Consider the following 13,310-nt stretch of genomic DNA (forward strand, 5'->3'; position numbering starts at 1 on the left):
CTAATGTCACCATTGTTATGAAGTGGCTGCTCTGTGTTCTGATCCTTGCCTCTCCTCTGAAGCAGAAGTAACTGCAGACCCATGCACTAGAAACACAGAGTGGAATATTATGTTTCTATTACCCCTGCACCCTTTAAATGGTCCTGCAGGAGCTGGGAACTCTGTGTGCTTTCTTTTTGACCACAACCTTGCTATGTTGTTCTTTATATATATATATATTGGTGTTTTGATTTTCGTAAGACATGTCTCACCATGTAGCGCTGGTTGTTCTGGAACACAGAGAAATCTACATACCTCTGTCTCCCGAGTGCTGAGATAAAGGCCTCTGCCACCACATCCAGCAGTGGCTGTTGATTGGATTAAAGCCAACCTATGTGAGGACGCCCACAGCACAGTTCCGGTGCAGTCTCTATGGCTGCCATGTTGATCTGATGTAATGTCAAAAGGCAGCTGTCAGGGCTCAGGGAAGCGAGAGAAAGGAGATGTTTCTTGGGTCTAGAGCAGTGATTCTCAACCTTTTTAATGCAAACAGCCTTTAATACAGCTCTTCTTGTTGTGGTGAACCCCCACCATAAAATTATTTTATAATTTTGCTACTGTTATGAATCATACTGTAAATATATGACTGCATGTGATATTATATTCTACCACTGTGAGGGTAGCAAACTACAGGATGGGAACTGTTGGTCTAGTGTTTCCAAATAGATAAATGTGGACATTGACCTTAGTGGGGATTGCAGAGTAGATGAATGTATGCTGCCCTGTACAGAATAAACTGATTGGATCATTAGCTCAGGCTTTGTATTAGCTCTTATAACTTATGTTAGCCTATTATTCTAGTCTATGTTAGCCATGTGGCTCAGTAGCTTTTTTAGTAGGGCAGGTCACATCCTGCTTCTTCTATGATCTGGGCAGGAGTCTGGGAAGAATGGGTTTCCTCCTTCCCATCATTCTCCTGTTCTCATCGCCCCACCTCTACTTCCAGTCTGGTTGACCCTCCTATACTTTCTGCCTGGCCAATTAGTGTTTATTTAAAATATGAATGACAGAATACAGACAATTCTCCCACACCACAACTTTGCCAAATAGACTAGGCTGGCTAACCAGTGAGCCCCTGGGACATGCCTGTCCCCACCTTCTTTTACTGGGACACAACTCTCTCAACTCTGTTTGGTGTGGAACTAAATATATATAGACAGGCTGGCTTTAACTCACATAGATCTGCCTGCCTCTGCCTTTAGGAAGAAGATTAAAGACCATGCCCAGCTCACCAGGCTCTTCAGATGGACTCTAGAGATCTAACTCAGGGTCTAAGTTCCAGAGAGCAAACAATACAGACTGAGACATCTGCTTGTTCCATACATTTATGATCAAAACAACTGTATTTCTATGAGTTAATTATCTATGACTAAATGTAAATCTGAGGACGCACAGTCGGGAGAGGTGGAAGGTGTGCACTGAGCTTGCTCTCCCAGAGTCTCAGCATTCAACATGTGTTCCCCTCTGTGAACTTCTAACAGCTGCTGCCCATCCCACCTCCCACAGAGGAGACAAGATGTGACACTCACCCCATCCCTCCTCATCCAGGGAGGATCTGCTCACTCCTCATCTCTCCCAAGCAGTTAGAACCACCATGCAGAGCCCCTCCATCGTCACCTCTGCAGTCACCATGGCTGAACTGGAGGACACAGAGGGCCAGAGGAATCCTTCTCTTGTGAACCTAGGAGCTACAGTGGGGGTGGTGGTGGCCACAGCTGTGCTCATAACCCCCGTCTATGTGATGCTGATCTTCCTCTGGTGGAAGAGAAGGTGAGTGGTCCAGGACAGGCTCTCACCTGAGCTTACCTCTGAGTTTTCTCAGCTGTGGGACATGGAGATAGGTAATTGTATTAGTCAGGGTTCTGTAGATTCACAGAATTTATGGAATGAATGTATAGGTAGATAGATAGATAGATAGATAGATAGATAGATAGATAGATAGATAGATTTATGAATATATATAATGAATATATATGGGGATTTATTGGAATGACTTACAGGCAACTGTCTAACAGTGACCAGTTATGAATGGAAAGACCAAGAACCCAGTAGCTACTCCGTCCCCTGAGGCTTGGTGACTCAGCTGCTCTGTTGGGATCTCGAAAACAGAAATGAATGTGTGACAGAGGTGAGAACAAGCAGATGAAGAACACCCTTCCCTCTTCCATTGTCCTTACACAGGCTTCTGACAGAAGGTGTGGCCCAGATGAAAGGTGTGCCTTCTAGCCTCGAGGTCTGGATCAAAGGGATGCTGTCTTCCTCCCTCAAGATCCAGATCACAAGTGTGTCCCTTCATTAATGAACTATAGTTCATTCCCGATACAGTACCATTGACCAGAAAAGCCATCATAGGAAACTTGTGTGAGGCAGAGTCCAGAGGACACAGGGACAGAAAAGAGGCTGAACCCACCCAGGACTGAATCTGCTCCTACTTCCTTAGATCCCAGTTGGAAATTAGAGGACCGAGTGCAGTTGAACACAGCCCGCTCCTAAGGAATTCAAGGGGCACGCGGGAGCCCCAGGGTCTCATTTGGAAAGAGCTGTGGCTGCTAAACAAGGTCTGAAGTAGAGCAGCCTTCAGGGACAGCATCTCACAGGAGGTGAGACCGTGAAGACAGAGAACTGCTGAGTTGGGGATATGGTATCAACACAGCAATTAAACAACAGTGTGCAATAGAGCCACAGGTGAAAAGAACATGTTTGAGAACAGCCTACACTAAGAGAGGTGAAAGATTTGTACCCTAAAATGACACATTGCAGAGAGAAATTGCATAGCAGCTGGGAGATGGCTCAGTTGCTGAAGTGCTTGCCTCACAAACACGAGGACATGGGTTCCATCTCCAATATTCACAGATAAGTTGGCCACATTGACAGATAGATACTGGACAGGAAGAGACGATAGGATCCATGAGGCTCACTGTGCTGCTAGACTTGCTCAATCAGGGAACCCCAAGCCAAAGACAGACCTGTCCCCAAAACTATAGTAAACAGCTCCTGCCGGATGATACCCAAGGTTGTCCTCTACCACCCACATGTGTGTACACATATGCAATTCTACACATACATATATGTACTGACAGAAATAAAATTATAAAAAGTAGGAAAATACTGAAATATGTAAGATTATTTGCACAATGGAAAATTTTATACAATAACTCTTTACAATGTGAAGCAGTCTAAAAATCAATGCAGTCTCTATTCAAATCCCAATTGCGTTTTTGTAAAGACAAATTATTTGTCTTCTAAAATCAAAAAGTTTCTAAGAAACACACATGGGGACATAGTAGGAGGTACCCTAATATCAACACTGGGAAGTACACAGGGGGCATTAAGAGTTCAAGCTGATCTGAAGTTACATAGAAAGTTGAGGGTGAACCTGGATTTCACAAGACCCTGGACACACATAAAGCAAAGGCAAAGTGTGGACCAGATTCAGAGCAGACTTAAATCCATAATGTGTAGACTACAGGACAGGAGCAGAGATGAGCAGATAGTGGAGTGTAAGGAAAAGTCCAGAAACACAGACTTGAACATGCAGGCCCTGATTTTCAGAAGGGCTCAGCCCTGCAATGGATAAAAAGAGCAGCTGAGAGGTGGAGAGCAGCAGTCTGGGGGGCAGCAGAAGTCTGACTGGGATTCAAACCCTGAGACTGAATCTGCAGGGAGCAGCAGCTGCACTCAACAGGGAAGCCAGGGAGCCAGGTTCCAAGGAGACAAAAGGGAGGCCTGGTAAGTGCAGAGCAGGGAGAGCAGGGAAGGGACATGAGTTCAAGACAAGGGAAAGAAACAAAGGGAGAAGGACATGGACAAGGGACCATGGACATTAAGAGCGTTTTTCTGGTGATCACGTTTGGCAGAAGGACAGCTGAGGAACTGACTCTCAGACCTGTCTCTGAATGGTCTCTTCAGAACTGATTGCTGCCCTTGGTCCCTAATGTCTGAACACAGAGAACAATTGAGAGGCAGACAGAAGATCAGCATGGCTGCCACACTGACACTGGTTCTTCTCCTACAGGCCAGCAGACTGAAGTCCAAATCCAGCCAGGTGAGCAGTTGTCATCCTAAGGAGCAGGTGAGGGGCTGCTTGAGTAAGTTTATTATGAGAGCATGCAAGGGAACTAGAGAGATGATCTGAGTTAGAAACCTTTGCACACGGGCAGGGGGACCTGAGTCTGACTGGGAGCAGCCACACTGTAAACAAGGGGTGTGACAGAAATATGTAATCCCACTTCTGGACAAGTAAGAGACAGACAGAAGCGTGGAGCAGTCTGTCCAGCTAGTCTAGCGTAATTTCTGAGTTTCAGGCCAATAAGAAACCATGTCATAAAAAATAATGTGGATTCTTCAAGGGGATAAATCATGGTCATGTCATTTTCTAAGTTTATTTTAAATGAAGGGTTTGAAAATTACATATTAATGGACAAAAGAAAAATGGGGAGCACAGAGAGAGCTCTGAGAGAGAAGGTGTTTGCATCCAAGCCCAATGACCTGCATCCATTTGGGGACCTAAATGGGGCAAGTAGAAAACTGACTAAGGAAAACTGTCCTCTCCTTCTTAGGTACAGCAGTGTCTGTTAGTCCCCAGCTAACAGAACTCCAGGAGCCAGCATCGCTCACCAGGGTGGTGAGTTTCCATCCAAGTAGGGATTGGTGGCCACACATCCTGCATCTCAACCCCTTCTTCCTTCACATCAACCGGAGGATCAGAGAGCAGGGCTGCAGGATGTGCTTGAAACATCTGTCCATAGACAGGTACAAGATGACAACACCACTTCTGCCATGTGAGCTCTGATTTCCTTTCCTCGGAATCCAGTCAATTTGTCTGTCTCTTGTCCTGAGACCCCAACTGTGTTGTTACCTATCTGTCCATGGAGTTAATAACATTTTAATAAATATATTCCTCCAAGCAATGTGTATCCTGTCTCTTTTAACACCTATCTGAGACCTTAAAGAATAGCAGATTGCGTCCAGGAACAGAGACACAGAGAGAAGCAGGTAACAAGGTCCACACTGAGAACCACTGCATGAGAACCCTGTTCCTCTCTCCATTCTCCCTGGATGCTGTCATCTCAGCCACACCCCCTGACCACTCCATGCTCCTCCTCAAGTGACAGACCATGGCTTGCTTGGGTCCCAAGCTGGGCTTCCTTTCCTCACAGGCCCATCTACATGCATTGGCTTTCCTTATTTCCTGCCATGTGGATGTTCTGACTTCAGAGGTCTCCCCTAGGAAAAGACTTCCATCCCAAGTCCTGTCTGTCTTAACATTTGATAGTCAATGAGTCAGTTTCTACCAAAGAGCATGCTGGGACATAAGGACAGATTCCATAATGACCATTAAGGATGAAATCCAGGCTGTTTTCACAGCCAGAAGAGGTGCATGGGCATTTGGCAGTGTGGCTGTAGTTCGCACTATTAGGAGGCATAGCTTTGTTGGAGCAGGTGTGGCCTTGTTGGAGGAAGTGAATCATTGTGGGGGTGTGTTGTATGTTTCCAATGCTCAGGATGCACTTACTGTAGATACTGTTCACTTGATGTTACCTGTGGATTCAGGTGAAAAAGTCTCAGCTCCTTTTGCAGCACCATGTCTCCCTGCATGTTACCATGTCCCACCATGAAGATAATGCACTAAATCTCAGAAAATGAAAGCTACCCCAAATTAATTATTTCCTTTATAAGAGTTGCCATGGTCATGGTGTCTCTTGTCAGCAATAGAAACCATGAGACAGGCATGCATGATTCAGATCCACCAATCACAGTCCTGTATAGTTGCAACTCTTGTTCCATCAATGACAAGCCCTGAATGTGTATCAGTCAGGGGCCTTTGTTGAGTCTTTGGAAAACTGTCCCATTCCCATGGGACTAGCTGACGCTAGGAGGGGTGATGGAGAAGTCGCCAAGGCTTCTCATGACCAAAGTAGAGTCCCCTGGAGCAGCTGTGAGATGTCTGCTGTGGTGTAACTGGATCCAAGCCTCTGAGGCTGAACTCAGCCGCAGCCGTGGTCACAGTGATCTTGACAACTGGGGTGGTGTCTCCTCTGAGCATCCCTGAGGTGTTCACACAAGCAGGCTGCCATGATGACCATCTGCCCAGTCATCTACAGTATGGTTAATTCACTATCACCTCCGTCCAGGCAGCTGGGCACAGAGAAGGGACCTCATGGAGATTACACGGATAGTCATATGACTTATCATGTAAATTTCCCTTGTTCAAAAAGGAGGAGCAATAAAGAGGCCCACAGCAGAGGTTTACACAGATCCAGCATTCTCCACATCATTTACATAAAATTCCCTCAGGGTGCAGGGAGCAGGACTGCTTAAATAAGAGCAGACATAGGGTCTAGCAAGGTTACCACAGTTTAGGATTTGTGTTCCCCTGCCAGAACCATTACGTTACAAAAAATACGAGAGGAATCCAGGCATGGTGACATAAGACTATAATCCCAATAACTGACAAGTAGACATAGCAAGAATATGAATTGGAAGCTATCATTAGGACCTATAGAGTCTGAGTCCAGTTTAGGCTACACAAGATTCTGTTTTGAAACCAACAAACCAAAGCTAACCTAATCCAAACAGTAGAGAGGTTAGGGAGGCAGGTTATCCATTAATTCACTTTGTTGAAGACATAATCAGTTTTCCTTTAGATTCACTGAAATAAATTTTGTAATTATGAAAAGTTTTATTTAAGCAATATAAAAAGTTGGAGAGGAAATTGAGAGGGTCTCAGTTTCTGTGACCTCAAACTCAGTGACTTGTGAGTTCCTTCCTCTGCCTTGGCTATCTGCAGAATCTGGAAGACTTCATCCAGAGGAGTAGGTGACTGATCTGGTCACCCAGCCACTCACTGGATTTTAGGAAATGGTATAGAGTCTATTCTTGGGGCTCCCCTCTATGGGGTGCAGGGAGGTGCTCACACTGAGGTTGGAGAACACATGACAGATGTTGATGTCATCAAGGGGAGAATAGAGGGTTCAGATGGGGGCAGGGCAAATGTGCTACTGTGATGTCCTAGTGCAGCCTGAGTGTCCTGTCTACACCACAGGTCATCATCCTCCACCCTCTCTCAAGCTTCCCCTCGACTCTCTCAGGATCCAGTCTGGGCAGCTACTCTGGGTTCCTTCTGGGCTGCATTAGTTGTCACTGGGGAAAAGAATTCTGGGAGTGGGAGACTGGATGGTGTGACAGATGGGTGGACAGATAGACACTTTTCATCTATGAGTTGTTTGCTGGGATGGGGTCCATCTGCCCTTCACTGTGTTATTTGAGGGAAGTTTCTGGAATTGGATGGTTCAGGCAGAAACAAGAAGGATTGAGCCTGTTCTCTGCCACCACTGTCATTAGAAAAACAGCTGAGTATAAAATCAGGGTCTGAATGCTGGGGACACAACCAGGAACTGAAGTCTGAGAGTCACAGAGGCTGGGCTGGGGAGGTCGTGTTTACACAGGATGAGGACTGGATAGACATGTGGGGCACATCAACTATGGATGTCTCCATGCATGACATGTCTGTGTCTGTATTCAGGTGCATATGTGTGCAAGTGTGTGCTCACCTATGTGGAAGCCAGCGGACAACCTCAGGCGTTACTAATCAGGACATATTCTACCTTGGATTTCTTTATTTATTGGTTTGGTTTTCTTTTCATGAGACAAATCTATATAACCATTGCTGGTGTGAAACTGGATATATAGACCAGGATAGCCTCAAACTCACTGAGATCCACTCACTTTGCCTCTGCCTCTCTAAAGCTGGAAATAAAGGCATGCACCATAATGCCTAGCCCACTTTAAGTTTAGCTTTTAAAATACACGTGTTTATTCTGTGGGTGCAGGGCACACTTGTGCTACAGCCTGAGCAGCAGCCAGATTCTAACACTGCAGTCTGACATCCCCCATGGTCACATGTATGTAAAAGCCCCATGTGTGCACTGGACAGCCCCAGGCTGATCTTCCACAAAAAGTGCCCCTCCCCTATAAAAGTGTCATGACTGCAGGGTCCAGTCATTGCTATTGGGGCAAACTGGGTTCTCACGACAGAAAAATGATTATAGCCTGCTGGACAGAAATCGTCCCACAGCAGGGTCCCTATGGGAAACAACTGAGTCCAGGACTTGACATTAGAACAGAGTTCATGATTTGGGACTGAGTGGCCAGCAGGTGGCAGCAGTGAGGCTGAGCACAAGGGACAGCTGGGATCCTGAGGGACCAACCAGAGCCTGTGAAGACCAGCAGCTGGAGCATGGAAGCTCATTAGGCCCAGTCCTTCCTTAAGAGACTTAGCAAGGGGTGAGGAAGGTAGAGAAAGCAGACATGACAGGGCAGTGGTGTAGCCACCTGCAGGGAAGCATGGAGAAGGCAGTCAATGCCAGGAAATCTAAGGGAATGGGAAGTCACCTCTGCACATGTCATTCAGAGAGAATAACGCCACTTCCTCTGATACAATCACATATTCCTGCCCTTCAGGGAACTGATGGCACCTTGTCATGGGGAAGGGTAGGATGACCTCCTACAGAACCAGCCCTGAGGACATCACAGTCACTGCCCCCACATCTCACGACTCGACTCTTTTCACGGACCACTGTGTCCATACTCAGAAATTTCCCAGGCAATATGTCATGACTGACACATTGCTGCTCTGAACACTTTTTGCCCACTGCATTTAAAGGAGGTTCTAGAACAGCCACAGCTAGAAGGAATCACTGAAGTGTTCTGTGGGCCCTGGAGCCCAGCAGCAGATCTGTGTCCTGTGCGGGGAGTTCACAGACTGCACTGAGCAGCCAGAAGTCAATGTGGAGAATGAGACTATGAGAACTCAGTTGGACTGAAGTCCATTCACCTGCCATGTGCCAGTCATGTGACATATGCCAGGCTTATCTGACCCTTGATTTCCTCCTCTGAGTGTGTGTTAAGGGTGGCAGGAGGCAAAAAGTCTCTTACAGAAGCTGGAGTAGCTCTGGAGTCAGTGTCAGGGTGAGGAAGACGAGAATATAACTTACCCGGAAGCACAGGGAAGTTACAGACTCGGCAGCAGCGAGCAGCCAGGGCGAAAGTGTCCACTGGGCCCTAGGATTCCAGGGCCGCTGTGAGGAGTCCCTGACAGGCAGCAAGAGTGCAAAGAGCAGACAATGGTGGGGGCACCAAGCTGGGCCTGGGGACTGAATGTGTTTCCTCATCACTTCCTTCCTCACAGTGTCTGGTGAGCAGAAAATGATCTTATAAGAGAGAGAGAGAGAGAGAGAGAGAGAGAGAGAGAGAGAGAGAGAGAGAGAGAGAGGAACACAGACAGCCAGCATGAGGGGAGACATAGTGAGAAACAGACTGAGGGGAAGGCAGGAGTAGAGGAAACCAGGAACTGAGGAAACAGTGATTACAGGCTGCATAGGGAATGGGAAAGACTGGATGAGACAGGAGGTCAGGATGGAAGAGAGGAGAGCCCGACATGCAGAGGTCAAGGCTGTTTCTTCCAGCAAAAAATGGGGGCTGGGCTCAAGGGCACAGTCATCTTCTCAGTGACCATAAGGGCAGAACTGCTGCAACATGGGAAAGAAGAAGCCAGAATGATAAAGGAAGTTGCTGACCTCAAGGAAGTGGAGATGGGGAGGTCCTGCCCCCACTCAGTCCTCCACATAAGAAGACCCAGGGAATGTGGATCACTTTATCCTAATTCTCTCCTGACTCCTGAGCACCTGAGGATCCCTCCACAGGGCTTCCTCTCCCTCCTGATGGCTCTGCTGGTCTCTCTTGCTGGAGGGATTCCTGACATGGCCTGGGTCCTGCTTCTGCTGCAAGCTGGTGAGTGGTGGAAACCTCACTACTGGAGACTTAACCACAGGACGGGTGAGTGGGGCTGGGAAGAGTAGGCTGTCGTGTGGACAGGTGACTGCTAGAGGAACTAGCCTGTCCTCTGAAGAACAAGAGAGAGCTCATCTTCAGAGTGGGTCCAGCTCAACTCTTTCTGTCTATCCTGTCCCCTACTGGACAGTGGGACATGGGGATAGCCCTTCCCGAGTCCTAAGCCTGCCTTTGGATGGAGACTCGGGAAATCTGGGTTGTCCTTTCCATCCCCTGCAGCAGTTTCAGATTCTTCCCCACCCTTCCCAGGGAACTCAGCAGTATTCATCAGTGCAAATACCTTTGGTGTCAATCAACCAGCACGCCTCTCTGGTGTCCAGGGCGGCTCCATCGAGATCCCCTTCTCCTTCTACTTCCCCCGGAAGTTGGTACCAGATCCACAGATGACGATTCTCTGGAGATGGAAACACTTCCATGGGGACTTTATCTACAACTCTTCCTCGGGTTTCATCCATGAGCATTTCAAGGACCGGCTCATCCTGAACTGGACACAGCCTCAGACATCTGGAATCCTCAGAATCCTGGACTTGAAGGACAAGGACAAGACAGTGTACTTCTGCCGAGTTAGTCTGAAAACAACAAAGCGCATGGAGTTTTTTCAGTCAATCAAAGGGACCCAACTCACCATCACCCGTGGTAAGCACATCCCAGGTCAGGCTTGGGTGGCCCTGGCTTCCTTGTACTGTAGATGTCATTAGCGATCTTATGTCTGATCCTTCCCACAGTTCCTCTCATGTGTTCTGTCCCCTCCCCAGAGCTCTGCCAACTTCCTCCTTCCTCTTCCCCACAACCATCCACAAGCCTTAGCTGCTCTCCCTGAGCTGCCCCCTCACTGTGTCCTCAGATCCCACCCCACTCCCGGGCCTCAGCTCTTCCCAGATGCCCAGCCTCCTGCTCCTTTCTCCAATCTACACTACTGCCCTGCCCACCCCAGCCCTTGTTGCCAGAAATCCATGTGGGTGTGGCCTCTCCAGGATGGAGCAGCCTTCACTTGGTGCTGTGTCAGAGTCTCTGTTAATTCCCGGTTATACCACATCTCATGCCTTCCACAGAAGGTGCCTCTGGTCTCCATGTACACCCCTCCTCCTCTGGGTCCCCCTACTTCTCTAAGTCACATCCCTCACCTCTCCTGCCCCAGTTTCTTTTCCCCTCCCTCAGTTCCCTCTTCTCCCTCACGTTCTCATCATGATCAGGTCTTCTGGACACTTCACCTCCTCTGTGGCATCTGTGACTTCAGCTTCCACACAGAGTACACTCAGGCCCAGCCTAGTCACTGTGTGAGCATTACCCCTGCCACCTGTCACCACTGCTGGGCACTCATGTGGTCATTATACAGAGAAGGACACAGAGACCAGCAGAACTCAACCTCTGCCTAAGGATGCTGGTGACAAACAGACCCTAAAGGACCCTTTACCTCCAAGCGTCTCTCAACTATAGACACATGGCCTCTGCTGGAGTTCACGCTGTTGTTTGCCTCCTCCTATCTTGAGGTTGTGGACCATGGATATATGATGTAAGTGTATGTGTGTATGTGTGTATGTGTGTGTGTGTGTGTGTCTGTGTGTGCGTGCGCGTGCGTGTGTACACATATACACCTTTTTGTGCTTGGGAAGACCAGAGTGCGGCACTGGGAATCCTCCTCTGGTAAGACCGACTTTATTCCCTTGAGGCAGGGTCTCTCACTGAAACTGGAGTTCACTGTTCTGGGCCAGGCTGAAGGGCTACGAATCTGCACTGATCCTCTTGTCCCCATCTCCCATGGTGTTGTGGTTACAGGTGCTCACATGGCCTGAATTACAAATAATGGGTATGATATCTGAGGAAGGAACAACTAAGGTTAATCTCTGGCACATACACACAAGCAAACACACACACACACACACACACACAGAGAGAGAGAGAGAGAGAGAGAGAGAGAGAGAGAGACCATTATGTATATGCAAAAATTTAATAAAAATAAATATTTAGAAAATAAAATAGAAAATTAACAGCCAAATAATATCAGTCATTAATTGTATTGCCAGATCTCAAGGTGACAGTGATAAATGGGATTATCACTTCCACATTAGACCGACCAGGCAAACCACTCCTCATTTTAACCCCTGTGCTGGTTCGGGATAAAGTACACAGCCAGAACTGGCCAGGCCGCCTTACGTCTGCGTTTTCTGTGCCTCCTACACATTTCCCTAAACGGCCTTTTCTGAGATCTCTGTTCTTCTCAGCCTTCTCCCTCTTCCTCCTTTCCTAATTTCTCCTGGCCCTTGAGATAATCCGTCAGGTGCTTGGTAGAAATCTCAATTTAAGGCAGCCATGCCCGTCTCTGCTTCAGTCAGACACACCATGGTTTCTTCTTTAGCAGGACTTCAGATGGTCCCCAAGGCCACACGCATGCTAGACCTGGGCTCTGCCATTGAGTTACACCTCAAGTCCCTATGGGTTCTTCCGTCTGCATTTTTAAAATTAATTCATTAACTGACTATTCCTCCCCCATTGCTTTGAAATGCTAAAACTAATGATAAAAAGACATTTTTTTCTTTCCATCTTTTAAGACAGTGTCTCATGTAGCCCAGGCTCATGTAGCCCAGGCTCATACTTGCTGTGTAGCTGAGAATGACCTTGCACTTCCAACCATCCAGTCTCCACTTCCCAAGTGCTATGATCACTAGCGTGTGTCACCACTCCTGTGTGCAGTGCCTGAGATGGGACTCAGGGCCTCGCGCACACTAGGCAAGCCCTCTACCAACTGAGCTACATCCACAGACCCAAAAGATTTGTGTTTATCTGACCAAAATGCCCACATTTAGTGCAAAGAAATCGCAACCAGAGAAATATTTGCAACAAGTATTGAGAAAGAACCCTGCAGTTGGTTTACTATTTTTATATAATTTCATTTTTGCAGCCAAATTCAATAATACTTGGCTTTGCAAATTTTCTCTTTCATGTCTAAGCAAAAAGACCCCTGATGACCTCTCTCTCTCTCTCTCTCTCTCTCTCTCTCTCTCTCTCTCTCTCTCTTCTCTTCTCTTCTCTTTCCTCTCTCTCTGAATGAAAATAGATTCTTCTCTCATGAAATACATCTCAACCACAGTTTTCCCTTCTTTGTATTCTTCCATCCCCAACATCTTCCATCTTCCCTTTCCACCAGATTGAGGCCCCTTCTGTGTTTCATCTTCAGAAAAGAGCAGGCCTCTAAGAGACTACCAAACAGGACAAAACAAGACACAACAGGACAAGGCAAAAGCTCTACTATTATAATAGAATGGACAAGGCAACCCAATAAGTGGAAAAGAGTCCTAAGAGCAGGCAAAAGAGTCAGAGACAAACCCACTCCCACCGTTAGGAGTCCAACAAAACCTCCAAGGTAACAGCCATAAAGTGTACTCAGAGGACCTGGTGCAAACCCAGATCTGGTTTCTAGA

At 47.3% G+C, this 13,310-nt stretch overlaps 2 protein-coding genes and 1 long non-coding RNA gene across 8 annotated transcripts in view; 2 read left to right on the plus strand and 1 right to left on the minus strand.

Annotated features, from left to right (window-relative positions):
- LOC146895480 (paired immunoglobulin-like type 2 receptor beta) overlaps positions 1-4,949 on the plus strand; it is a 7,759-nt gene extending 2,810 nt beyond the window's left edge. Inside the window, exons 3-5 of one of the 4 annotated variants that reach the window (XM_087903457.1) lie at positions 1,620-1,809; positions 4,055-4,111; positions 4,599-4,949. In XM_087903457.1, coding sequence (XP_087759583.1) covers positions 1,620-1,809; positions 4,055-4,067 — 203 coding nt within the window. In that variant the 3' untranslated portion in view covers positions 4,068-4,111; positions 4,599-4,949. Of the gene's footprint in view, positions 1-1,619; positions 1,814-4,054; positions 4,112-4,598 lie in introns of those variants that run through there. The other 3 variants (XM_087903459.1, XM_087903460.1, XM_087903461.1) reach the window with 3 other exon arrangements.
- Positions 1-10,683, minus strand: part of LOC148123127 (uncharacterized) — a 17,895-nt gene extending 7,212 nt beyond the window's left edge. The window contains exons 1-4 of one of the 2 annotated variants that reach the window (XR_015737279.1): positions 10,517-10,683; positions 10,172-10,417; positions 1,569-1,861; positions 295-428 (exon numbers count right to left, since the gene is read on the minus strand). This is a non-coding gene — a long non-coding RNA (uncharacterized LOC148123127). Of the gene's footprint in view, positions 1-294; positions 429-1,568; positions 1,862-4,392; positions 6,178-10,171; positions 10,418-10,516 lie in introns of those variants that run through there. The other variant, XR_015737280.1, reaches the window with a different exon arrangement.
- LOC125400180 (paired immunoglobulin-like type 2 receptor alpha) overlaps positions 9,375-13,310 on the plus strand; it is a 19,273-nt gene continuing 15,337 nt past the window's right edge. For both annotated transcript variants that reach the window (XR_015737278.1, XM_087903446.1), the window contains exons 1-2: positions 9,375-9,831; positions 10,141-10,527. Coding sequence is in view for 1 of the 2 variants with exons in the window: in XM_087903446.1 (XP_087759572.1) it covers positions 9,513-9,831; positions 10,141-10,527 (706 nt within the window). In the remaining variant the exon portion in view is untranslated. The remainder of the gene's footprint in view (positions 9,832-10,140; positions 10,528-13,310) is intronic.

This window comes from Myodes glareolus, chromosome 2, assembly GCF_982192425.1.
Source record: "Myodes glareolus chromosome 2, mMyoGla1.1, whole genome shotgun sequence".
NCBI classification, from domain to species: Eukaryota; Metazoa; Chordata; class Mammalia; order Rodentia; family Cricetidae; genus Myodes; species Myodes glareolus.